This window comes from Ambystoma mexicanum, chromosome 4q (genome assembly GCF_040938575.1).
Source record: "Ambystoma mexicanum isolate Mex_15411 chromosome 4q, UKY_AmexF1_1, whole genome shotgun sequence".
Lineage (NCBI taxonomy): Eukaryota > Metazoa > Chordata > Amphibia > Caudata > Ambystomatidae > Ambystoma > Ambystoma mexicanum.
This window is the reverse complement of record NC_090928.1, coordinates 142,362,941-142,389,623: the sequence shown is the minus strand read 5'-3', so window position 1 is coordinate 142,389,623 and position 26,683 is coordinate 142,362,941. Positions and strand designations below refer to the sequence as shown.

The window sequence follows — 26,683 nt, the reverse complement described above, 5'->3', positions numbered from 1 at the left end:
TGTTGTGTATGGATGCTTCCCATTTACAGAGGTGTTGTCAAAAATAGCTTACAAGTTCATTAAGGGGAGACGGGAGCTAATTCTATGTGCTGTGAATAACTGCAAGGAAAGATTTTCTTTTTTGCACCTTTCCCTCTGTAGATTTCTATGCGACCCTATTTTTCTTTGCTGGTTTTTAACCCCGTCCTGACTTTTTGGAGGTCAGTAAAGACTTGTGTTATTTCCCTTGCCGGTTTTGCTCATTCTTATGGGAAAACGGACCAGTCCCCAAGACTGTACTGAGAAGGTCTCTCCCTTTATGAATTCTTATAGGTGTGCAATTGTACACATCACCTTCCAGTGAAGTGTATTTCTGATTCTTTGTATCCGTATAACTTCTATAGAACAGCTTTTTGGTTACTTTGGCAGTGTGCCCAAGGCAAGCTGGTGGCAGCTCTGTGATTTTTACTGTTTTTATATTTTACCTGTGCACTTTTGCATTTACAGTGAATGGCTACTAAAGATGGCTAGCACCGCAACATGGCCATGCCATTAGGTTTTTCACTGATTCTTTTGCCTTCTTCCGACATTCTCAGGTCAGGGAATACCTTGCATCGAAATCCATTTCACAGGGAAATCATGTATCATTGTTGGAGCCAAGACTTCTATGAAGACGAGCAGCCCGCTGACAACCAGAGGGTGACCCCTAGAGCTGACCAGCATCTACTCGTGATTAGACTCATGAAGCCAAGCTCCTCTGCCCGATTTCAACACGGTCTTTGTTGGTGCAGAATATTGTGTCCCCACCAGATTCCAGAAGACCCACAGAGGTATCTGGTAGAATAGGAATTGGGAGGAGGAGGGGGTAAGTTAACATACCCGTTTCTGTCCCCCCCTTTTCTCCATAATAGAACACTGGGAGTCCGGATCCAAAAAAACTCTGGCCTGACCTCTGGTGGTGGAACCTAGGTCAAGGGTCCTTTCCCGGGCCTAACCTAGTGAATAGGATTGAGTGGAGTACTTCACTGAACTTTACTAAATGCATATCTAACTGAAAACTTTCTAAAAGCACCACCACAACCCACTGCATCATTTCTAAATAGACTTGCCCCACACATCTCAGGGTTGTACTGCTTCAGATTGAGGGAAGCTGTTCTGCTGTTGCTTCTGCCCGTTTTCCATGGCATCAGACTAATCACCTGCATTGTGCTGCTAATTTATTCATATGCAATTCTTTTCTCCTTATGGTGAATGTGCATATGTTCATAAAGTTTTATGTGACAATTACCTGTGATGTTAACATGCTTAGTGTGTAACTGAAGGCCTCCTAATTTGAAATCGGCCCTTGCTGCCGATTTATGGGCGCTCCATAGATGGTCCCTTGAGGGCAAGTGTGCTTCTGGTAAGCATGAGACGGGGAAAAGGCAGAAATATAAAGTGGGTGGGTCCACTGAAAAATGCTGCATCCCATGCAAGGCCAACAAAACGGTTAAAAAGGAGAGTCTGATAGAGAGCATGTAGTGGGGACTTACCATCCCAAGCAAGAAAGGGAGCACAGTAAGTCGGTCTACATACACAGGTCCTCATGATCTTGTGTAACCTGTGGAGGAAGTGACCATGTGAAAGGGGGCCCCAGATATAAGGGTAAGACTTTGGGGGGGGGGGGGGGGGGGGACAGTCTGTGAATCTGGCATTCCGTTATAAGGGAAGAGATATTCACAGGAGCATCCTTCTCTTCGGATTCAAGGCCAAGTGGCATTGGATCAGAAGTAGATTATTTTAATTAAAAAAAAAAAAAAAAAGAATGTCAAGTCTACAGCGCGAACATGGCTGGCTAGAGCATCATAGCGCTTTGCAAAACGCATACAATATAGTACAAAAAGTGACAACAGCAAGTGTTCTAGTGTCCCTGGGATTCAGGAAGCCTAGAGCTGAAGCTTATGCTTCCACAATTTATAATACCATGGATTGTGTACTGGAAGATGGCATAGAAACCTCGGCCATCAGTCACAGAGGGGCCAGTCAAACTGTGGTGGATTCCACTTTGGGAAATTCAAAGGCTCCAACCAGAGCGCTTCTGGTGTCCACCAAGTTGGCAGATGGTCCCCATCTTACTCTAGCAGTAAATAGAGAAGAGGTCAGGATATCTGTTCAGAGACACATTTCAGCTACGGTTCTACAGGGAAATATCCTCACAGACAGATCTTGCGGGGGAAACAGCAGAGTCATCACATACTAGGTCTCAAACAAGGATGGCTACCTTAGCCAAGCATTGTCCTCTCAACAGACTCTGCAACATGATGAGATGAAAACCTTGCTTAGGCAATTCACCCCCCCTCCGACCTGCACTATTTTCCCAAACTCCAGGCTTCAAACCTTGGTGCCAGCATGACGTTGGAGATCGTGTGCCTACAAAAAGGAGCTACAGGACGTCCGATAAGATAAAACATGAAGTAAGAGGTCAACAAGATGTTGGCTCTGGGAAAGTTGAAAAATGAATGTTGAAATAATTTATTTTCACAGCCAGACTTCATAATAACCATGTACAATGACGTATATTTTCTTTCAGTCATTGGGCAACTCGCAGAAATATATTTCTATATATGCCCATCTTGAATTTGTGTAGAGTAGACCAGTGTTCTGGGCAAAGCAGATCAGTGTGTGAAATCCTGAGCCTAGCGCATTAAGCACAAGGTGTTTTTGCTTGGGGGTGTATATTTAAGCAGGGAAAACTGCAAGTTAAAGTGTTTCAAGAATTGACCATGTCACACGTGAAAGGCAATCCCAGTAATACCATAGTTATTTTGCAGGCAATACCACAAGCCATTTAAGAAACAATGTACTCTGATTTCTTCATGCATCTTTCCAACATCTTGTTGACCTCTAACTTCATGTGTGTGAAAAAGTTCTATCCAATGACGGGGCTAATATCCAATCTTTACAGGATACTGGACAACGCAAATGCCGGACAACAGTGGACGTATATGCAGAAGTGGGAACAGGTCCTGGGGAGGGAAATCGGAAGGGAAGAACGCGAGAGGTTGTGGACGAGGATCCCAAAGTTGACAAAAGCTTCCCAACTACAAGAAGCATGGTACACGATCTTAGTCGGCTGGCACTACACACCGGCCCGCCTACACAGAATATATCTGGAAACCTCTGGGAATTGCTGGAGGGGTTGTGGGATGGCGGGTACGGAGGAACATATCTGGGGGAAATGTCAGAAGATGTAACCATTTTGGAGCGAGGTGCAGAGGGCGCAGGAGCAGGCCTACGGGCCACGGGACGGTAGACCACCAGAACAGATTCTCTTGGGAATTAGAGGGGGCACGGTAGTAGGGATGTAACGGTATACCGTTAAGATACCGTGAACAACTTAATAGAACAATAATAACTGTCACGTTGTTTATATTGTTAAGTGTACTTTTCAATCTGATTTGGAAAGGCTGCAGTAAGCAAGTGCTGCACAGTCTTGGTCTTGCACTGTTGGATGTGCCATCTGTCAAGGGGGCCTTGTTTGGCAGACAAGAGCATAGGGAAAGTGAGGCCACATTAGTAAATGCAGCTTTGCTGCTGTGACTGCTCCTTCTCTGTGATCAGTAGAGTCGGGTCCAAGATCAGTCGACTTTGCGTAAATTGTGTTGAAAGCTGCCCAAAGCCTGAACCTTTGTGTTTCCCATGAAAAGCTGATAACGATGAGCTGACCTACTGTCTCTATAAGCATACCTGAGAGTTCAGTTCATAGACTCTGCCAGACCTGGATTTAATGGGCAAACTAGAACAAAGTTATTTTGTTTCAGGCATTATTTATTTGAAAGGCAGCATACAGATTTTTAACATTTTCACATAGTCATGCTGCTCCGCTCTACAGGTCAGATCTTCTATGGCGATTGTCCCGATTTTCAATTTGCAATTAGCAAGACCACAGGGACATCACGAGGGTTAGCCGAGGGCCTGAACTAAAGTGAGCATTTTATTTTTCCTTTTGTTCATATGTAAACAAATATAATAAAATGTTCAGAAACTTGCAAAACAGCAGAGCCAGGAGCACTTTGCTTAGCAACCGCTCAGCCAGCAGGAGCAGAAATGTATCCATTCAGCCTGGCCCGGCATCATGTGCCATTAGTTCAGTAAGTTAAGGTCCTACTGCACTGAGCAAACAAACATTGGAACAGCTCTTGCTCTGGCTGTGCAAATTGTTAAAATAAGAATTTCAAAAAAAGGGACGGCCAGTGAAGTCATGCATATCGAATTACTCTCCCCAAGGTTTAGATTCAAGGAACTTAACTTTCTCATGGTCATGGATCAGATGAACATCCAGTTCTGTTTTAGCTTAGAATTCAGGGATTTGTAGTTTTGCCAACTATTTGAAATATGGGGAACTACACATCCCAGAATTCAAAGGGGGGAATGAACTGGATGCCCTTCTGATGCATGGACTGGCCTTTAGGGCAATAGGCCCATGGCCGAACCAAAAACGCAAAATGCTTCTGTGGGCCAGTTTTTTGGGTCAAAGTGGGGTATTTTTTTGGCCAAAGTGGGCCAGTTTGATGAGTGACTTCACTATGCGGCTAATAGTTCTGACCACTGTTGCTGAATACATATTCTTTTAAATGTTCAATTTGCATCACATTTTATCAAAAAGCTCCCCCTTGGGTACTATTCAAACAGTGTTCCAAAAGGAATGAATTCCCATTTGCAACTGTGGGCCACTTTTATATTGGTGCCCGAGGCAATAGTATGCCCCAGTCCGACCCTGCTGTAGACTGTGTGAACATTGGGCCTATCAGTGTTTTCTGCTAGTAAATAAACTTGACCCCCTACCTGCTGTCCTCTATGTAGATTTACAGTAGAGTTGTTGCTTCGCTTGATCCTTCACCCACCTGCCTTCTGCATATGGCACTTGACTCAAGCTGGCAGGACAGATTCTACATTCAATTTGAAGTATCCAGGGCAATGGGGGTGAGATCTTTGTGTCTATTCTCAATTTGTGACACCACGCATGACAGCATTCATCCCTCTGAACTTGCATCACACGGATCCTAATGCAGTCAGACCTGGGGAAAACTAATGAGGGGGCTGTGGTGAGGTGGTGGTCTAGGCCATATTTGTGCTGATATGTATTTTAACTTTGTCATTTTTAAAGTTTATTATTTTTTTGCCACTATCTTTAAGAAGGTAAATGAACATGTATTACAAGAATCAAGAAAGAAAGAAATCAACAGCGCCCACTGAACGATGTCCCGTTAGGATTACATGGTCAGTGGTGACTCAAACATCAGACCTTCATAATACACCAGACAGATGGTAAACAAGCTATAGTGACTAGATCACTATGCAACCTTTCGGTGTGTCTGTGTTGGCTATGACATTTTGACAAAAGAAACACAATGACATGGGCTTTCAGACCACACGAGTGACTTTTCTCCCTTTAATGGGATAAAGAGTTGTCAAAACAAACTTTGTCGCAGCGAGGGGTCATGATGCCCGTGCCATGTGGTTCCAAAAAAATGCAAGTCGAGGCCAATTTTCAAAACGATGACCTGTGACTGAGCAGCAAGCTCATTGCTCCAAATGTGCATTATAACACTTCCGCTAGTCACTCTTTCATTCAAGGCGATCAACGAGTGGGCGCCATGAAATACCAATTCTGCAGCCGCCTTAGATTCCTGGAGGATCAGCTAAATATGTGCAGAGACAAGTTCAGATACAGCTGAAAAATCTTGCCTGCGTATTCGTAAGTTAACTAAAAAGCATTGACTTAATGGTAAATTAAAGTTCTTCAAATGTGAAAAGGCAAAGTAGTTTCAGTTGGAGCAGTTTTTAATGCCATTCCGTAAACCACACGTGCCGGACACAAAAATCAATATGTTAGCAATAGGAAGAATAAATACAGTGCCAAGAAGGAAGAGGATTTACTTTGGGTTGCAGCTTTGGGGTTTATATATTTATAATGGATAATGTTTTCCAAGCATAGGACAATGGGGGATTTCCCTGGTTCTATCATTGAATTTACATACAATATGTCACACCACGAAATTCACTAATCTGTGCGGGTATTCCAAAGGGTAACATGTCCGTGATTACTGAATATCTTTTGGCCCGCAAGTAAACTAAAGGCTGTAACGGGGGGTGGGGGGGGACAGAGAGCGAAAGACAGAGCGAAAGACAGAGCTAAAGACAGCACAAGCGCAACAATCAGCCTCCATTGATCTGTGGCATACAGATTATCAAGATGGCAACATGTTCATCTTCACCAGTAGCCAGTGGGGGAGCTAAACGCCTAATGACCACTTAAGAAAAGCTATTAAGTTTGCTTTGCCTGTCACAGCAGGGCTCCCCCCTTCTCCTCTCCAGACGTGGGTTTGTGTTGTTTGGTGGAAGCAAGGGGCGGCATTTCAGTGGAAAATATGTTGAAAAGCCCAATTCTGGACCTGGGTGCCTGGTTTTGTTTGTAATGATAAATCTGACAATTTATGACCTTTTTAAGAAAATATTTGTTAAAATTAGTTAACTCCACCAGCTATACCGCGAGAACCATGATATACCGTCATTTGGCCAGAAGGTTATCGTACCACCATAAAACGAATACCGTGACACCCCTAATTCAAGGTGAGCAAAACGCATTGGTAATAAACTATTACACTTATCCTCTTACAGTAATACGTAGGCACAACAATGATAATTTTTAGAAGGGGGAAACATACTGCAAAAGTAAGTAAATAATGTGTATACTTTTCAGAGGGGCAATACACAACTCAAAAAGGTAAGTGAAAACTTTGTAACTTTTTCTGGATCAGGAATCAGTTACACACTAACACATGGCAAGTACGTACCTTGCAACTCTTGTAATGTCTCTGCAGAGGCCTTATACTGGATCCTTCCCTATTCTAGGGTATGAGTGTTCTCAGAGAAAGAAGGGGGACCCTGGTGGTCCAGGAGCCAGCTGTAGGCAGGTCAGGATAAGGCAGAACTGACCTGCAGAACTGTAGAAAAGTCGAGTTTCAGAGTTAAGTGTTCAGGGACTTCGTAGAAGGCGCACTTGATGTGTTCCAGCGTTAGGCCTGGCCGAACTGTTTGGGTAAACTCCTAACTACACCAATCACCACACAGGAGCGACGCAAGACTTTAGGTAAGTACTTACCCCAAGTGTCACAGTAACTCAGCAGAGAAGAATCGCTTGCAGATGGACGTCTTCACGATGCGCAAGCACAGGTCCCGTTTCTGGATTCTTTGTCGTGGTAATGAAAGAATGCACACTGGATGGGAACTTGCTGCAGCAGCAGTCTAACAAAAAGGCTCTGATCAAAGGATCCTTCGGTGCTCCTTGTAGCTGTGTTTTGGGGTACTTTTCAAGGTACCAGATGAAGGACGGTTGTCACTGATCGGATTCGCATCGCTAACTCGGTCCGGCACTCTGGTGAGGGGACTTCAAGGAGCGTCTCTGGAGGTCCAGCAGGGGTCCACCAAAGCTTCAGCGAGAATCGTTCTTTGAAAGACGGTGCGCAGTCAGACTCGAGATCCCAGAATATTGGCATTTTGCAGCCCAGGAAGGTCGCAGCTCGTTGTGGGATGGCTCAAAATGCAGGTCTTATTGAATTGATATTTTATTTCTATCGTGCTCGTACACAAGTGTTTCAGAGCGCGACAAGGGAATGGAGGGGAGGGGAACAGGGGAGAACAAAAGCACAATCTTACTAGGCCCATTGACATTGAGAATGCGCAAGTGCATGGGAGTGGGAGAGGGGAAAAGTGCATGGAAGGGGGAGAAGTGGAAAGTGCAGAGCAACGGAGAAATAAATAATAAAGGCAACAAACAGTGGTAGTGTAGCCAGCAAGTGGCAAGTGCTGGGTTTAAGGCAGCATACAGGGTAGGTCTGATGAGTGCAGGAAGAAAAAGGGGGTAGTGGGGGTATGGGTGCTTCCAGAACCGGAGATGATTCTCCTCAAGTTTCAGAGTGGCAGGGAGGCTGTTCGAGGGAGGCCCCAGCCGAAGACAGATCTACCCCCAGCTCGTTTCTTTGAAAAACGACTGCCCCTGAGGGAGGTAGAGGAGCGAAGAGCTCAGGTGGTAGGCTGGGGGGGAATTTGCAGAGGGATAGCTGAAGGTATTTTGGACCCAGGCCCCAGAAAGCCTTGTGGACAATGCAGAGGGTTTTGAATTTAATCCTTGCATCCACTGGGAGCCAATGGAGAGATTCCAGAGCTGGAGAGATACAATCCCAGGGCTTAAGGCCAAGGACAAGTCTCGCAGTCTGTTCTGGATTAGCTGCAGAGGGCGGAGAGTAGAGGCAGGTAGATTTAGAAAGAGGCTGTTACAATAGTCCAACCTAGAGAGAACCATAGCTCGGGAGACAATGAGCTTCTGGGGGAAGGAGAGGAAAGGCAGAGTACCTCCGAGGAGGTGCAGTAAGAACTTTGACTTTAGAGAGAGATGTGGGCGGAGAAGGAAAGTGTGGAATCAAAGATAACCCTGGGGTTCTTAGCCTCACAGGTGGGGGTAGGAGGAGGGCCAAGGGTGGCTGGCCAGAGAGTGAGGGGAAAGTATGGTCAAGGTGTGCCGATGAAGAGGATCTCCATCTTGTTTGCATTCAGACACAGATCATTAGCGGCACACCAATCTTGAATGGCAGTTAGGCAATCAGATGAGAGAAGGAGAGGAGGTGGCTGAGGGCAGCCTGAAAATGAGTGGAGGGTTGTCAGCATAGCACTGGAAATTGGGGCAGAAATTTCAATGCAGTGGGGAGAGTTGCCAGGTATTGGTTGAAAAGCCAGGACGAGAGGTTAGACTCCTGGGCAACACCACAGATAGAGAGGGAGAAAGATGATAGGAAGGATGCAAGTTGGACCTGGGAGGGTCAGGCAGAGAGGAAAGAGGTCAGCCAGGCCAGAGCCTGATCGACGATACCCAGGTTATCACAGGGACGGTTGAGCAGGATGGTATGGTTGACCGTGGTGAAGGCAGAAGCGAGAGAGTAGGAGGACATAGGGAATGTTGGAGTCAAGGTTGGAGAGCAGATCTTCACGGATGTTCAGGAGAGCAGGTTCTGTGCTTCTGGCAGCTCTGAAGCCAGACAGGTGGTCATGGAGACAGCCAACAGAATCGGAATGAAGGTTAAGCTAATAGATGGTCAGCTTTTCCAGGAGTTTGCCCAGAAAGGGAGTAATGGAAATTGGGTGATAGTTAGGCGGACAAGAAGGACCAGCTGTGGGTTTCTTGAGAAAAGGGAGCACTTCAGAGGGGAGGGGAAGGATCCAGAGGCAAAGGAGAGGTTGCAAAAATCGGCAAAGGCCAGAGTGAGGGTAGCAATGTGGTCCTTGATGGTTTTAGAGGAACAGGGATGAACCTGTTTTGACGAGGCGGGAGGAAACGATGAGAAAGAGGGTCGGGGGTGGCTGCAGGAGGGTCAGCATGCACACACACAGGTGAGAGGAGGGGAGGAGAGGGTGGATAGGATGTCCTGGGTTTTTGAGATAAAGTGAGAGGCAAGGGCATTGTAAGAGCCCAGGAGGCAACATGAGTGGTAGAGACTGCAGCAGGGTTGGCCAGTTGCTTTCAGATTTTAAAGAGTTTATCCGAGTTGTTAGATGCCAGAGAGACACAGGGTTGAATGTGGACACTCTTCTCGGTGAGGCCAGACAGTCAGTATTGCCTTTGGAGCAGGCGACAGGCCAGGTTGTCCGAGGATGAACAAGAAGCCCTCCATTTCCTCTCAGCCACTAAGTGTAGCTAGGTCTGAGTCATACCAGGAAATGCACTTGGTTTTTGACTTCAAACGGATCCTCATGACAGGGGCAACAGCATCAAGAGTGGAAAGATCGCTCCAGGAGAGAGGAGTGGTCAGAGGGATGGAGACAGGGAGGTCAGCGATCAAGACATTGAGTGTGTGCCCTCCAGAGTGAGTCGGGCCAGAGGGGAGGATGAATAGGGAGTCGTAGAGGTCACGGAAGAGTGAAGAGGAGGAACAATGAGAGTCTAAATGGATATGGAGGTCACTGAGTTGAGTGGTAGAGGCCAGGAGGGAGGAGGAGTGGTCCGCCCACTCAGAGAGAAATGAGGTTATTTGATCACGAGGCCGGTAGATAGTAGCCACAGTAAGAATGGGTAGGAGAGAGAGCCTACAGACAAGGCATTCAAAAGAGGAGTAGGTTTTTGTGGGAATGAGAGAGGCATGAATCCACTCAGGAAAGATCAGGGCTACCCCCACAGGACCGGGAGGATCTGGGTGAGGAGAGGAACTTGTAGCCTTCAAGGAGGAGCATGTCAAAGCTGGTGACAGAGCTGGCCGTGAACCATATCTCAGTAAGACCAAGGACATCACGGTCTAGTTCTTCAAGGAGGTGGCAGAAGTCAGAGGAGTATTTGACAGCAGAACGAGAGTGGAGAGTGGCAAGATAAAGGATGCCAGCCTTAAAGGGACTCTGCGAAGGGTTACAGATCAGAGGTACGGCCTGCGGAGGAGAAGGAGCCCTTGGAGGGGCAGGAGGAGGCGAGAGGGGGGGGGCAAGGTAGCCAAGGGGGCAGAGGAGGGGACAACAGGAGGTGATAGGAAATTAATGAGGTGAGGAAAGCACCTATAAAAGAGGAGATTGGCCTGAGGGCCTTGGACCATGACAGTGCCATTAAGGTAGACATTGATGAGGACTTAAGAGGAGTCAAAGGAAGCCATGAAAACTTCCCAGCGAGTGCCACTATAAAGGGAGAGGAGATAGGACAGAGCTCAGTGATTATATGAAGAGTCCCTAGATCTGGCCAAGGAACGACAAAGAGGATGTTGGTGAGGGTCTGTCTGGAGGAAGCGTTGGAGTAGGTGTCAGCGATAGGAAGACCAGGGCTGGAGGCCAAGATATTCTTTTTGAACTTCTTGCCAGACTTGGTGAAAAGGGAAGGATAGTCAATGAAGAAGCAGTTGGAAAAGATAGGAGAAACAGAAAGCCCCATGGGGGTGGAAGCGAGGAAAGGAGAGAGAAGCAGGGGGTTTGGGGGGCCTAAGGCAGGTAGGTGTGGAACAAAAGAGTGGTGAGGTCACTGGGCCGGCAAGTTACAGAGAAGCAGCAGTATACAAGTACAGAAAAGTTAGCAATGGGCAGCAAAATTTGACTTTCCAGCAAAAAGAGCAAAATGTGACTTTTAAGAAGCACTGGGAATCAGAACATGGGAGAAACAAGCAGAAAGAACAGTGAAAGTCAAAGGTGGTAGGAGTGAGTCCAGAAGGAGGGAGCTAACCCATAGTTCAGGAGGTGACAATGTCAAGGCAGTATGTATTTCTTAGAGGAGTGAGGTGGCAGCATCATTGTGGGTAAGGTGCAGAGAGGATCCCAAATATCATTCTGGAAGCAGACCGGGGCCTTAGGAGTGGGCCTTTGGTGAGGGAGCTGGCTAAAGCCTGTCGGTCTCCAGTTGGATGGAAGAAGACAGAGTAACCAATGGGAGTGCTGCACAGGGAAAGGCAGCTCAGCCAGCCTGCCGTCACAACAAAAACAATGGCGGCCCACTTTGAAGTGCCAAAAACCATTCAAATAAGCAGGCAATATTGGAAAAACCCATGCTTTTAAAGTAGAAAGGCAGCTTCAGTTATTAAAAAACTCACAAAAAGGCAGCACGATGAAAATGCGTAATAGAACAGTGCTTTTCCTTCGAGCGAATTTAGTTTTCTTCAAGTTCTTCAGCTTCAAGATCCAGGCCATTTATACAGGAACCCACATATACTCTCCCAGCAGTTTACAGAAAGGGGTGGGTGGCTGTCCAATCAGGACAGCCAACCCCCCCCCCTCCCCGCCCCCAGTGGGGACTGGATTCTCTCAGGCACACCAGAAGACGAAGGTGAGCAGAATTCCGGACTCCTCCCTCACTTCCTGCATTCACAGACACTCTGTAGCCTTGCAGACTACACATAGGTTCCCGCCGAAGACAAAAGTACAACCAGGACCTCCCCAAACCAGGACAGCAGAAGGACCAAGAAAGGACAAGCACACTACAAATGGCGATGAATAAAGAAAGACGCCACCATTCTGTGCATTACCACTACAGTAATGACAGCATGCAAGTAAAACTCACACAAAAGTCAGTAACGTATGTCTGTTGCCATCAGCCAGAATAGTAAAAGTGTCACTGTAATAGGAATTTTACAGGAGCAGTGAGAGAGGGGATACAGAGTAACCCCCAGCATGCCACATAAGGTAGGGGCCGGGGTGGGGTGGGGGGGGGTTCTCACCTCACTATATAATGCAGAGGGGATGAAAATCCCTCTCTACCCTCGAGAGCATGTGTTCTGCACATTAATTGAAGAGAAAATAAAAAGGGACGGCCAAGGGGCACCACAGCAACACTGCATAGAAAGTGCTGTGTGCAGCAAAAATAAAATGTGAATACCCAAAAGGTTATAGGAAAGTATAGATTCAAAAATAAATTATGGAGAGTCTGAAAAATGACACACAAAAAGAGGAAACAAAGGGTGATTGGGGGAATGGGGGAAGGTGAGTTTCTCACTAACTCCCTCAGGAACATAGACAAAGAATCACCAAGTTCTGGGGGTCTCACATGTGAAGGCGATTTGGCATATAAATGAAAATCTAACACCCATAGACCTGAAAGGGACGGCAAGCAATTGGGCAATTGCATAACCAGTCCACAGGAATAGAAGCCCTAACGTACGAGTCCAATTCCAAGTCGAACGGGGCCTTGTGCTCAAATGTTCACAATGTACCTTTAGAAGATGGCACAAAAGTAGGAAGTGTTCCTGTGGGTGTGAAGATTGGTCCAGAAGGATTTCAAAAGGTATTTACAGTAAAATAACATAGGTTTTCTGGCTTCTAGTGCAGCTTTCTCAACATTTAAAAAGCAATGGAATGGAATATAAATCAAAGTTGTTAATGAACTTTATAATGTAGAAGATAGGGGCACGGTTAGGTATTGCGACTACTCACCATTCTTACTTCGATTGTCCCCAGAGGACTTGGTAGGTCACGCAGAGAAGGTTGCAGGGGGGGGGGGGCGAGTAAGCAGTCGCTGGAGGTAGATTTTCCTACTCTTGGATGCAGTATAGGATACGCAGGAGCAAGGAAGTTTCCGGTTGGGTCCAGGAACTGAGTGCAACCCTTTCCAGTGAAGTAATGCAGCAGGCACTGATGCAGGACTTTTCAGGGAACTTAACAGGGAAGGGGGGGGGGGGTCGAGGGGGGGGGGGGGGGGGGGAGTCTGGTTCCAGCGACATTCAACGCACATGGGCGACGGCAAGAGTCTCACCAGTCATGAACATAGGAAACCTTTCATACCACGGCCTGTTGACACAGACGCTGAAACTTGGCTGGAAGGGGACTAGCTGGAGACCATCAAAGTTCTGGGCAAAACCACAGAATGGCAATGCTCCTGGCATGGTGGCACAAAACGCAGCTGGTCAGTCCACCAGTGGTCCAGGGACACTTCTGAAGGCTCCAAGCTGGAGGATCATGGGAAAGCGTCAAGACTGGTTGGGTCCCACCAGTCCAATGGGCCAAAGTACCAGCAAGAGTCTTCTGAGATCGGGTAGTCCAGCAGGGCTTCACCAGGACAGCAGCAAGAATGTCGGCAGGACTCCTCTTATCCTAAATTCAGGTGAGTAATAAACTCAGCCCCCCAATAGTAAGGATCTGGACCACTCATGCACACAGCAGTTATCCAATCAGCGACCACTGTGGGTCTGACTCATGCGTGCACACTAGACACACTGGCACCAGTTTGTGGATTGGGACCAGACAGTCGAAGCCTACTTCCTGAGCACATGGCATGCAGTAATCCGTGAAAACGGCAGCTTTCCAGGGCAGATGCAGGACCATAAAAGGGAATTCCTGACCTTAGAAGGGAGGCAGAATGCCGAAGAACAAGCAAAAATCCCACGGCATGGCCATCTTGGCACACTAGCCACAGTTCGCAGCCACACACGGTAAATGCAAATGACCCAACTAAATAAATAAAATTGGTGAAAATGTAACTGCTGCCATCAGCTTGTCTTAGGGCACATTTAAAAGTAACCAAAACATCTCTTGGGTTTAAGTCTAGGGTAATACAACAGTATCCCCATCGCACTGCATTGAAAGATGGAGTATGCAATATGAAAAAGTTACCCAAATGGATCACATGTAAATAGAGAAAAGGGACACAGTTTCCCTGTATTGACAGTATGAAGGACTAGTCAGTTTCCCCATCAGAAAATAGCAAAAAGGCCAGTGCAGCCTTCACTTCTCTGCAAAAAGTCAGGACAAGGTGTAAAACAAAAGCAAAAAGTTTGGGGGTAAGTTGCCGAAAAGAGAATACTTTCTTCAACAGCTCTTAACTGGAACAATGCACACCTTGTGGGGGAAAACTGGACCATGAGCAGCAGAATGAAGATTGCCCATGCTTACAGCAGGGTAGTCTTGATTCTATTAAACACTTGGAGGCAAGCATCATGCTGTACTTTCTTTAATACTGCAACTCGCTGCATTTCAAAATTTTAAACATTTAAACTCAACTTTTTCGTTTTGTAGTTTCAATCAAAATTAAATAATCCATGAGTTAAGAGTTCCACTGAAAAACTACCAATCCCCATGAGCCTCTAATGTCCAGTAGTACCAAGGCTCCCATCGTAACCCTACCATCCCGGCTAGACCGTGAAGTGAAATAGTCTTCGCAATGATAGACCCCAAGCTCCTCCTTGATGGCTTTCATCTTTCATGCCAGTAACTCAAGAGACGCTTTTTTGGCATTTTCTTTTTAATGAATTCTGAAGGCTTTCTCGTTCTATATTCAGCCGTACGATGTTCCATGGCCTCAGTAGTAGTTTGTCGAGTGCCCTTATCCCACCGGTATGGCCTCAAAGCACTTGTGGAGGAGGAAACTATCTCGGCGGACGTGTGCGCGTGAGCGTGTTCGTGCGTGTGTAAAAATGTGGTAATTCCCCTCCACCTTAGAGACCCCCAGCAACTTAGCTGGATTTTGAGGACTTTTTTTTACCTGGAGAGAGACCTTTTTCCCCCCCCACACTCTCTCGTATTTTAATGTGATTTTATACACCGTTTCTTTTTGGTTATGGAATCTAACCAACTCCATAGGCATCATCTTTTACAATTGTGTCACAAAGCACCTTCAGGGAGGTCTTCCAGATTTCCCAAGGTAAGGTTTAAATACCTTCTCTGGGATCAACTACTGTTTCCCAGAGCAGTAAAGTGAAATTGCCTTTACTTAGCATTGTACTTGCTGGACCCAGCAGACCCTATCTTACAATAGAGTGCTGGAGGGGTTACTTAGTATCCCATGGGTCTAAATGCTCATGTAAAAAAAATGTATGTTACCATTTCCTCAATTGACTGGCTGGTGGCAATGGTTTAGTTTTGAACTACCTAGGTTTGCATTTACCGCCACCGTTCGCGGACCCGGTAACATTAACTACGGGCGACATCTTTTTGAAAACAGTATCCAGCCATCTTTGCTAAAATGGTGCCTGGTCTTTTTACGCCAGGTCTTTGTGGAAAGGTCAAAGTGTCTGGGGTAGGCAGGAAGTGAGGGAGGGGCCAAAAGCTCCCTGTGCTTAGTCTACTAGGAGACCCAAATGTACTCTGTGGTGATTGGCTGGCTGACTGTCCAGCAAGGCCAGCCACCCTGCTGGGTGAGTGACAGCTAGGCTGGAATGAATGGGAGAGGACTGAATAAAAGGCGAGTCTTTTGGCTTGGAAGGCAGAGTCCCCCACTGGACGAAGTACCAAAGAGCTTGAAGAGGACACCTGCTGCAACTCCTGGACCGTTGGTTTGCCTGTGAAGCCCTGCTGCATGGACTACTTGCCAAGTTCGCATAAACAGAGAAGCCCTGCAAGGACGACTTCTCCCTTTGAGTTGGTGGGACCAATCAACTCCCAAGTAAGCCACCTGGACACCCACCTCTGAGCTGGTTGAATTTCCACAGAGTTTCTGCAGGAAACCGTAGAGCCAGGGAGAGGGACACCAGATTGTGTACGTTGCTTGTGAGCTGGCCTAAAGCTTTTGGAAGATCCTCCGGACTCCCACAAAGCAGGACTGACCACGCCTGACACCCCTTAGTCGAGTGGGGGACCTCAGATGTGAGGAAAGTCCACCTTGACAGCCAGCCAGGAACCACGCTTATTGCTATTTGCTGTACCGCAAAGAGCTGAACGCGAAACAGCCCCGACAGTAAAGTATGCCGGTTGTGACTGTCAGTGCAGTGCAGGAGTCCCAACGGCTTTCCTCTCGTCTCTATGACTGAGGCCCAGGAACATTGAGATCTGCAGAGCTGCCCACGAACAGAAGTCTTCAGCTGCATCTTTTCTTCTTTACCAAGGTACTGTAAAACAAGTCTAAGAGAACTTACCTCTTACTGTGGAAGTGCTTGTAACTTCTGCAACTCACAAGTCTTATCAGCTTGTGGCCCAACATTTGATTCTTCTTTTCTTCAAAGACTCCTAAGAACTTGTGCAAAGACTTTTCCATTCCTTACCAGAAGTGCGTTATCCTATCCAAGACTTTTGCCCATTGACTTTGGCTTAGCCTGATGAATTGAATAACTTCTAGTGAAAAGTATTTGCCCTGCTTATGAATATTTGTAATTTCTTGTGTTCTAATAACCTTTGCCTTTTACCAACTTTTTAGAGTGTTCTGAATGCCAACAGTAAGATATTATTGTCCCCAGCACCCTTGTTACTGAAGTCAACTGTGGGTGTAGGTGGTGACAGTGGGCCATCCCAAAAGAGTCTTGTCCGATTCAGAAACTCAGAGTGTATAGTATTGAAGTGTATTTGTGTGTTACTATTCCATTGCTCCCTCTAAAGAAGGCTTTATACCTGACTGATAAATTAATAATTGTTTATGCAAGAAACCTGGAGTATAAGAGTTTATTTGAATACCTGTAACTGTGAATCATTGTGTAACTCCACTACTGCTCACATTTCCCCTGGTTAAGCCTGGTTGCTCACACTACCAAAACTGTAGTACAAGCTTATACCAAAGGTTGTGTTGCTTATACCTGTAGTCATAGTTGTTTCTAGGATTCTCAGAGGGTACTGTATTAAAACTTTGCCTAACAGTGTGCACATGGCCAAAACGAAGTTTGGTGGGATGGCTGGGCCCCAGTTAGCTACCCACGTTTATCAGGCATGTGGATGGGTGGTCAGGCGTGCGCAAGTGAAGGTGACTCATTTTGTGCCCAGCTAGACCACATTTTTGCTGTGGGACTTGGCTGCATTCTGATGGCAGAGATGATGTGCGTTGTGTTTTAGTTTGGTGTATGAGGCGAATGCATGCAGGTGGGCGGGTCCAACAATGTGGTGCATAATTCTTACCACTAGGGATTCAAAACAATTTCTATGCCCAAAATTCATCTAGATTGAAAACATTGGCTGTTCCTAAAATGCAACTAGATTCAAGACATTTGCTATACCTAAAATGCAACTGGATACAAAAGCATTTACTACCCCTAAAATATAGCTAGATTCAAAACATTTGTTGTTCCAAAAATGTAAAAAATAAATAAAAATAAAGCTTCACTACCGCCATAAAATGTACAATATATCGGCTTATCTTCACAATTCGTCTCAGTGCAATACAATGGTTACCCTCCAAAATCCTCTGCGTGCCATACATTAGCTACCCTCGAAATCTTCTTAGTGCAATACATTGGCTACCTTCACAATTCATCCAGGTGCAGTTATTGCATTTGCTACCCTCAAACCTTCAGAGGGCCATGCAACCGTTTGTCTAAGTGCAATACATTGGCTTTCCTCAAAAATCTTGTAGGCGTAATACATTGGCTATCACCACAATTCATCTAAGTACAATGTGTGTTACCCTCACAAAATCGTCTGAGTTCAACAGATTGGCTACCCTCATAAATTCATATAAATGCATTGAAATGCTCTAAAATGTGCACTAAATTCAATCATTGGCTATGGACTGGATGTATATCTAAGGTCATATCCTCTAGATCTGCACCTACCTTTTGATACAGTAGGTATACTTTGAAGTTTGGTGCACATTCAAGGTGCCCAACTTCTGTTAATTACAGAATGGAAACAAAGTTGTTGGCCCTTACCTAAAAAGGTTGTTGCAGATAGTTTTGGCCTTTCCTTGGGCGCTCGAGCAACAGGGAAAACGGGGGATTAGGAGTTGCCCTTTGCCTTACACCCTTAGCCAGGCAAGACTCCCTGAAAGGGTCAGTTTTGGGGAGGAGTTCTGGTCCTGTGACCTAGTCACGGATCAATGGGGCAAGTGAGGCAGGCAGGTGGGCGGAGAAGGAGGCACAGGAGGGTGAGAAGTGCATGGTGAGCAGGAGAGGGGAAAGAGCAGACAAAAAAGCGAAGGCATGCAGGTGGGTAGCAGTAGGGAAAGCAAATTAAGCTATGTATATGGTAGGCCAGTTTAAAATGTAAAACCGCCATTCCACCCAAAAACGTTAGGGCAAAGTTGGATCTGCTAAATAGGGGGTCACCAAAATGTTCACTGGTCAGAAGACTGAATGAAACTGGCTTCACCCATGTCTTGTAACTCCAGCAGCAGCAGGCAGGATTCCTGCTTGGTTAACCTGAAAGTCTGGATTACTCAGGATGGCTCTTCTCTGGACCAGAATTCGGTTTCCACCAATTCTGGCTTTAGACAGAAATACTATATAGATCTGACGGTTTTATTGGACATATTAATGATCAGGAAGATGTGACCAGCAAAACCCAGAGGTATACATCTTATAACTTGTCCCAAGCCAGATTTTTACAAATGTAGCGAGTTGATGAGACTGTGGGCCGAGAAACAGAATGTGAGAGCATAACAATATAGAACTAATGACAACTCCTATGTTAATTCTAATTTCCAAAGCATTAATCACAATTGTATAATTGACTGCTAGATCATTGCCAATGTTAATGATAAGGTGAAGGTCTAAGATTATACCAAAGGATGAAGCAACCAGGCAGTCAATGCTTACTTTGGATAAAATCTGTAAAATGACACAACATTACCATTTTCTTATAACATTACCAATAGCAGCATTAAGCAATCATCCCATATCTACCAAACATTAAATCCACACATTGTAATGCCTAATCATAAAACAGAAGTACATTAAAATAGTAAAGTCAATAGGATGTACAATGCTTGGAAATGTGTTGTAATTTATATTGAACTCCTATATAGTAAGAAGAAAAAAAATAGTTTAAGGGATGTTATTATGGTTGCAGCGCAAAATCTAAAAAGCATAGAAATTAACCAGTTATGGGATTATTTACTCCAAACCCAACCCAAGAGGGTCCAGAAAGCACATGTCAACAAGCCTTTGAGTAGTCTACCGGATTGACCAAAGGACAAACTTTTCCATTTGTTGTAATTTCACGTACAAGAGTTAGGTTTATGTGCCTCCTTTAGTATGGTCATGCACTGTGAGGGGAGGTTTAAGTGGTCAAATTCTAGGACCACAGGATCCAGCGAGCTCACAGAATTAGAGTATGTGGGTCTGAACTAGTTCATTCTTGATGTTGCAGTGTTAGCATGCATTAGGGTTTGATGGAGATCGCAGGGGTGCACTTTTCAATTTGCAAGTTACTAGCCAGCCATAAAAAGTCACTAACACCTCAGTTCTATGCATACATAAAGCATACAATTTCGTATTCGCTAAGAGTCAATTAGTAGCCAATGGCGAATGGAAATGCTGCACCCTAGAGATTGTACTGCCTTGCACAGAAGGTGTAGATACCACACTTGTCTTGCCCACGTTGGTGCAATAGTTAATGCAAAAACTACAACAGAAGCCTATCACATGGATTAGGGAAATGGGGAGCAGGGGACACAGGCAAATTTCCCCGACCAAGTAAGAACATTGCGTAGGGACCCTTGTGGCATTTCAGGTTGGTTGTTGCAAATAGGCCTAGATTTATAGTGCCCTATTTTGTGAGCACTGAATGGTTTTATGTTAAATCCCATTTGTGTTTAACATTGTACTGCCATTAGTTATTAATCAGCAAATTGTGTTTTGCTGGTTGTCCAAGTTCTTTGATGTGGTACGCTCCTCACCCTGAATCCCACTCAAATGCCTCCACCCCTCCACCACGCCACTACTGCCCCCTTCCTCCACTCTTCCTCCCCCCAGACTTCCTTCGTTTGTGACCATATTGAAATGAGAAGCTCGCGAAATGGTCTGACCCAAAGTCTTACCAATGCATGATGCCACCATGCCTTAAAGGTTTATTACTGTTGTTGCAGTTACATGCATTCCAGAGCCAATAGATGTACAAGCACTTGAAAGGCATGTACTATTTCCTGTGAAGGTAAGGCTAGGGTACTGCCTACATGTGCCCTAGAGAAATCGCCTGACCAGGGATTAAGCTTGATTTAGTTTATAGACAACTCCAATCGATGACGCAAGGCAATTGTCCTGCGCAGGTTCTTGTAGCATCATGTGCACAGTTTCCAATTATCAGCTTGTCATCTAAAACAATAAGGGTAGAAATGTATGCTCGGTTGACAAAAATGCACGTCCACAGCGGACAACATCTTTGCGATTACACGAGCAGCCAATGTTATACCAAAAGGAAGAACTTAGAACTGAATTATTTTGGCCCACCTTGAATCGAAGGTACTTGCAATGACTCTGGAATGCTGAAATATAAAAGTATGCATCTTTCAAGTCCAGATTTGCCATGTATTGTTCCTTTAAACAAAAGGTAGGAGTGTTACGTTGCAATTATGAAACATTGTGGTCCGACAAGTCAAGGCCTGGTCATACGGTTGAACTGTTTGGGAATAAGGAATGAATAAGTATATTTCCAAATTCCTTTTTGGAAGAGAAATTCCTTTCTGGAAGAGAAATCTCTAGAGTATCCTTTACTAGCTTTGCCACAATTATTGGAATGCTTCTCCTGAAACGCCACAGAGCATTCTTGTGTCATTTTATTTCTAAAAGCCAGGAAATCCTGTCCATCCTCTCCTCCTTCCTCTACCTATGGCCTCCCTGCGGCCACCTCTCCTCCTACCTTCTCTTCATTCAACCCTGATGATGTTTCTAGACAAATCTGATCTAGGAAAGTCTTGTCAAAACAGGTACTTCCAAGTTCGTCCAAAACCATCTAAGACCACATTGACACCATTGCTCCAGCCTTGGCCAATGTTTGCAACCACTCTTTGGCCACTGGAACCTTTCCTTGACACCTGAAGCACTCTTGTGAACCCTCTTAAGAAACCCTCGGCCATTCCCTCCTGTCCGGCTAATGCCCAATCTCCATTATTCCTTTCCTGGGCAAACTCCCAGCTTAATCTTCACACTGAGTCTGTTGGTTGTCTCCATGACCACCAGTCTGGCTTCAGAGTAGCCAGATGCACGGAAACTGCTCTCCTGAACATCCATGAAGTCCTGCTCTCTAACCCCGATGCTAACCACCCCTCTGTTCTCATCCTACTCGATCTCTCTGCTGCTTTTGACACCGTCAACCATGCCATCCTGCTCAACCGGCTGCATGATAACCTGGGTATCACTGATCAGGCTCCGGACTGGCTGACACGTTTCCTCTCCGGCCGACCCCTTTCCTCTCCGACCGACCCTCCCCAGGTCCAACTTGGGTCCTTCCTCTCTTCTATCTCACCATCTTCCTGTGGTGTCCCCCAGGGGTCTAATCTTTCTCCCTGGCTGTTCAACCAATACCTGGCACCTCTCGCCCACTGTATTGCTGCTCTCGGCCCAACTTTTAGTGCTATGCGGATGACACTCAGCTCGCTTTCAGGCTCCCCTCAGCCACCTCTTCTCCCGCTCTCATCCCGGATTCTTTATCTGCAATCCAGGAGTGATGTGCCGCCAATGATGATCTGCCTTAATGACAGTAAGACGGAGATCCTCCTCATTGGCACACCTGGACCTTCCTTACCGGTCACTCTCTGGCGACCCACTCTGGGTCCTCTTCCTGCTCCCTCCTGTGAGGCCAGGAATCCTGGGGTCATCTTCGACGCCACACTCTCCTTCTCTCCTCACATCTCTAACGTCTCTAAGAAGTCAAACTACCAGCTGCACCTCCTCAGAGGTATTCTTCCTTTCCTCACCTTCCCCCAGAAGCTCACTGTCTCCAGAGCCCTGGTTCTCTCTAGGCTGGACTAGCCTCTTTCTAAATCTACCTGCCTCTACAACTCATCCAGGACAGTAAACTGCCAAGACGTGTCCTTGGCCTCAAGCCCAGGGAGCGTCTCTCTCCAGCCCTGAAATCTCTCCATTGGCTCCCAGTAGCAGCAGGGATCTAATTCAAGACCCTCTACATTATCCACAAGGCCTTCTAGGGCCTGGGAATGCAATACCTCCAACTCTCTCTCCTGAAATATCTTCCTACTGGAGCTCTTCGCTCCTCCACGTCCAACTCTTGAGGGTCTGTCACTTCTCCAAGCAAGGAGTTGGGAGCAGATCTCCTTTTCGGCTGGCACCTCACTTTGGAAAAGCCTCCCTGCCTCTCTGAAACTGGAGTAGCACCATCTCTGGTCCCGGAAGCACCTCACGTCCTTACACTCTTTGCTTCTGCCTCCTTTGTTCCTCTTGCCTGCTGATCTCCTGTCTGATACTGACTGGTCACCTGGCTACCCTCTGAACTCGGGCCCAGGTCCCTGCCTGCCCAGTTGCACACCAGCACTGCCCCATGGCATCCCCTGCACTTGTGGTCTGCATCTGTAACCCTAGAGGCCCCTTTCCTGCACTTATTAGACACGTGTATGCACTACTTGTTGCACTGATTCCATGTCCTGCACGTGGCCATCCTTCCCTCCAGCCCCCCGGCACTTCTCCCCTCCCCCCTGCACGCTCTCAATGTCATTAGGCCTAGTAAGATGTTTTTTTTTGTCTTCCCTTCGTCTCGCTCCCTTGCCTCGTCACGCCTTGAAACACTTGTGTATAGGCACGTTATATATTGTCCTCACATGCGAGTGTGCATTTTTGTATGCAGCCACTACAGGAGAAGAATGGGAGGGAAGAGAATATTGATAGTCACCGTTTGGTTGTGGTACTTCTTGTGGCTGTATAAAGTACATGGCCACAAGCACTTCAAAGTTGTTTATTTTGACCCTGGTAGGGTGTTTGACAAGGGCCTGGAGTATGCATCCATGAAAATGTTTGAGACAAGTCTGCCCTGACAGGGTGTTTCAAGGGTTTGTGGAGTTTGCAACCTGGAGAAAAATTGTCCTATATAATATACCTCTACGAAAGGAACCACGCCCTAGGGAATATCAAAAATCATAGAAGGGATCTTGATCCTTCCTCTTTGCCAAACCGGCATTTAGTAATTAAAACTGCCTGTGTCTCCAGTTTAAACCTGGTGACCTTAAGACAGAAGTAGGGCTTTAGCACTGTGAAAATGGGCCACCTTGGTTTTTTGCGCCATGACAAGGATGCTTTTCATTACACTGTTGGCAGCCATCTGTCACAACACCACTTAAAGTGCTGTGCTATTGTCCTGGAAGATTCCATATCAAGCGTTGGCACCGCGTTCCAAAGGCTGGAACAGAGAGGGGCAGGGGGAGGGAGGGCGGGTAAACAGCGTGGCATCCAAAGTTATAGGCCCACGCGAACAGAGGGCCTATAACGAAGGTACCGGGAAGTTACCCCCCCTACCCCGTTCAGAGCATGGAACGGTGTGCTGACACTTAGCACCCCGGGGTCCCAAAGCGGGAACCAAGTGTTAGGGAGAATGTTCAGTTCTTTGCTAATTCCGTTCAACCTTAGAGACCCCCAGCACTTTTGCTGGACTCTGGATTCTTTTTAATTTTAACCTGGGTGAGTGGAACTTTTTGCCACCCACTCATGCATTTATTTCTGGCTGGGATTTTGATATTCTTACTGCTTAACGGAGTATGGTAAACGCCATAGGCATCGCTTTTTGCCTGGTGACAGACGGCACCCTCTGTGTAGTGTCACTGGTGTTTAAATACATTTTCTTGTGAGAACTACAGTTCCCAAGAATAACATCAATCTTACTTTTTATTATGTGGGTCCAGCAAACACCACCTTATGTGGGGTTCTGGGGTGGGGTTACATAGTAACTCCTTATCCAACTTCTCATGTAACTTTTTTGTTACACTGACTGACTTAAATGGCTGGTGGCAGTGGTTACTTTTTACTATGTTTTCTGCAGGTTACGAGCAGACCGATTTCTCAGCTGCAGTACAGCACCCATGGGTGACCATTTCTCTAAAATGCCCTCCCCCCACCACACCCCTCCAAGTCTTTTTTCAATATTTTTCATTGGTCAGTTCCTTCTGGGCTTTTACTCTATCCTTCAGAATAGGTTTGGGTCCTTTGTGCGTTTTGCCTTTGGAGGGCTTCAGCCCGCCTAGGCTCCAGTGTGTCTGGGAAGGTAGGATGTGCACAGTCTTCCGAAGAATGAATCCGGATGAAACTTTGCAGGCATCCGTGTGAGCCTACAGAAGCAGGAATTTTTTGTCAAAAGTCCCCTCACCAGAGTTCAGGATCGAGTGACTGAGGAAAATCCAACCAGGGGTATTTGTTCCTTCTTGGCGCTGAGAAAAGGTGCCAAAACCACAGCGAGCAACAAAATCAAGTGGAATCCATTGCTGCCGAGTCCCTCTCCAGAGTGCTGAAGTAGACGCCCGCCAAAAGGTCCCCCCTTTCATCACCACGACCAAGGAGCAGGAAGCAGGGTCTGCATCAGGAAGGAGCCAGCTACAAATTCTGTTTTATCTTTAAAGGTACTGTGGGGCTTGGGGTTATAAATAACTTTTGCCATGGTCGGTACTTCCTGACTTGAGAAGTGCTTCAATCTTCAATTTCAAGTTCACCTCAACTCGCTTGTGCAGGCCTTACAGTTTCTGCCATAGCAGGTAGGCTCCCGTTGAGCTCCTGTGGTTCTTGAAGAACTACCGACTGTTTGATCAACATTTCCTCTGAAGAACTGCATCAGAACTAGAATTATCCACTTGACTTTGGTTGTCCTGGTTTCCTAAAGGCTCCTCTTCTCAATATTATTGAGTTTGGCAGTGCTGGTTCCTCTATAGGTTTTTAATTGTATAACACTATATTGGTGAAACAGACTACCTAGATCCCTCTGGTAACAGTTGCTGAAGTGTGTTCTATCTAACTGATACTTTCCCTCCCAAACTCAATTTTGTAAAGGGGATATACAAGAGCTGATACTGACCTTTATTGATGTCACTCAGTGTGCCGGACATGTAAAGCACAGAAGTTACTAACCTGCATTATTGTTTGATGTAATTTTATTCCATTTTCCACTGAATGTGATTGATAGTTTGCTGTGTTTTTAGATTAACTAAGTGCTTGTGCATATATAAATAAATATGTTATACTAGCTGGGATACCCGGCGCTGCCCATGTCCTGATCTGGTGTCTGTGTCCCTCCAACTGCCTGATGTCGGTGTGGGTTCCCGACAGGTTTTTTTTTTATTTATCCCATTTGCCTTGTCCCTCAGTAGGAGGGTTTAGAATTAAACAGGACGTCAAACCAGGTTTGGCAGCAATGAGATGTGTTGTCCTACCACACAAACATTTTGTGAGCTTTTGCCATTAATATTTAGTTTCATATTAGACATTTGCATTCAACAGACATACATAATCTTTTTTCAATACAATATGATCGTTAGTTTTTTTCCACATGCCCACTTCCATAGAATCAGAACATTGGTCTTTATACATTTTGTAAACAAATATCCAGATCAGAAAACATTTTTGTTTGGGAAAAAAAGAATTATAAGAATACACTAAAAAAGTGTAAAGCAAAACACTTGGTTTTCTAACAATATTATTTAGATGCCATGTAACTAACTCACCAAAAGACGGATTCTCCTCCACGGCCAGTGCCCATTGGGTCACCAGTTTGTATGATGAAATCTCTCTGTAACAATGCAAAATGAGGCCAATTACACAAACTACAATTTAACAGTGCATGAAAGAAAAAAAGAAAATGTTTTTATATATACAAGTGTTAACTTACCTGAACATTATGAATGAGGCAGTAATTGTAGTATTTGATTTTGCACAGCTTCAGGAAATTCAAGCATGCTGAAAAACAAACAGAGCATACGTTTAAGATTTAAAGCTAACAATACCCGAAATACTAACGGTCCTGAAATAAGTCCATCTGAACGGCAACAAAACCAGGGATACTGTGTACAAACCAAACGGGTTTTAGAAAGGCAATTGGAACACATTTGAACTGCTTCCTTGTAAAATGTCTGCAAGAGATAGGTTGGAATAAGGCTGCCAAAACAAACATCTACGTCACATCAATTGTAAGTTCCATAGTGGGTCTAAAGTTCAAGTCTGCCTAAATTGTCGGGGCGCATTGACTCGAAAGATTTGGACATACAGGGTGGTATTTTGGCTCATTGACCTGTAGGTCTCATCTAGGCGAATGGCTGGAGAGGGTTGCTTGCCTCACAGTAAAAGTAATCAGTCTGGATTTAATCGTGGCTAGCCTACTCGGATAACTTTCTTTTGTTAGATAGAACTCCCGTAGGCCTGCAGAGGCTCTTAATAAAAACATTGGAAACATATGCGATGGGGAACTGTTTACAAATGTATACAACTAAGAAAAAGGTTTTTATAATTAGGTCTTCCGATAAACTGATGATGGAAGTTCAATGAAAATTGGAAGCGGATTGGGGCATCGGGTGCTGAGACTCTCGAATTGCGTACCTGGCGCAGTCATCTGTTATGAACTGGCTAATCAATCTTTTCAAGCGGTAGATAGATGT

The 26,683-nt window shown here is 45.7% G+C and overlaps 1 protein-coding gene across 2 annotated transcripts in view; it reads right to left on the bottom strand.

Moving 5' to 3' along the window:
- Positions 1 to 26,683, bottom strand: part of PPIL4 (peptidylprolyl isomerase like 4) — a 521,963-nt gene that overhangs the window by 436,357 nt on the left and 58,923 nt on the right. For both annotated transcript variants that reach the window (XM_069607668.1, XM_069607669.1), the window contains exons 2-3: positions 25,921 to 25,988; positions 25,757 to 25,821 (exon numbers count right to left, since the gene is read on the bottom strand). In XM_069607668.1, coding sequence (XP_069463769.1) covers positions 25,757 to 25,821; positions 25,921 to 25,988 — 133 coding nt within the window. The remainder of the gene's footprint in view (positions 1 to 25,756; positions 25,822 to 25,920; positions 25,989 to 26,683) is intronic.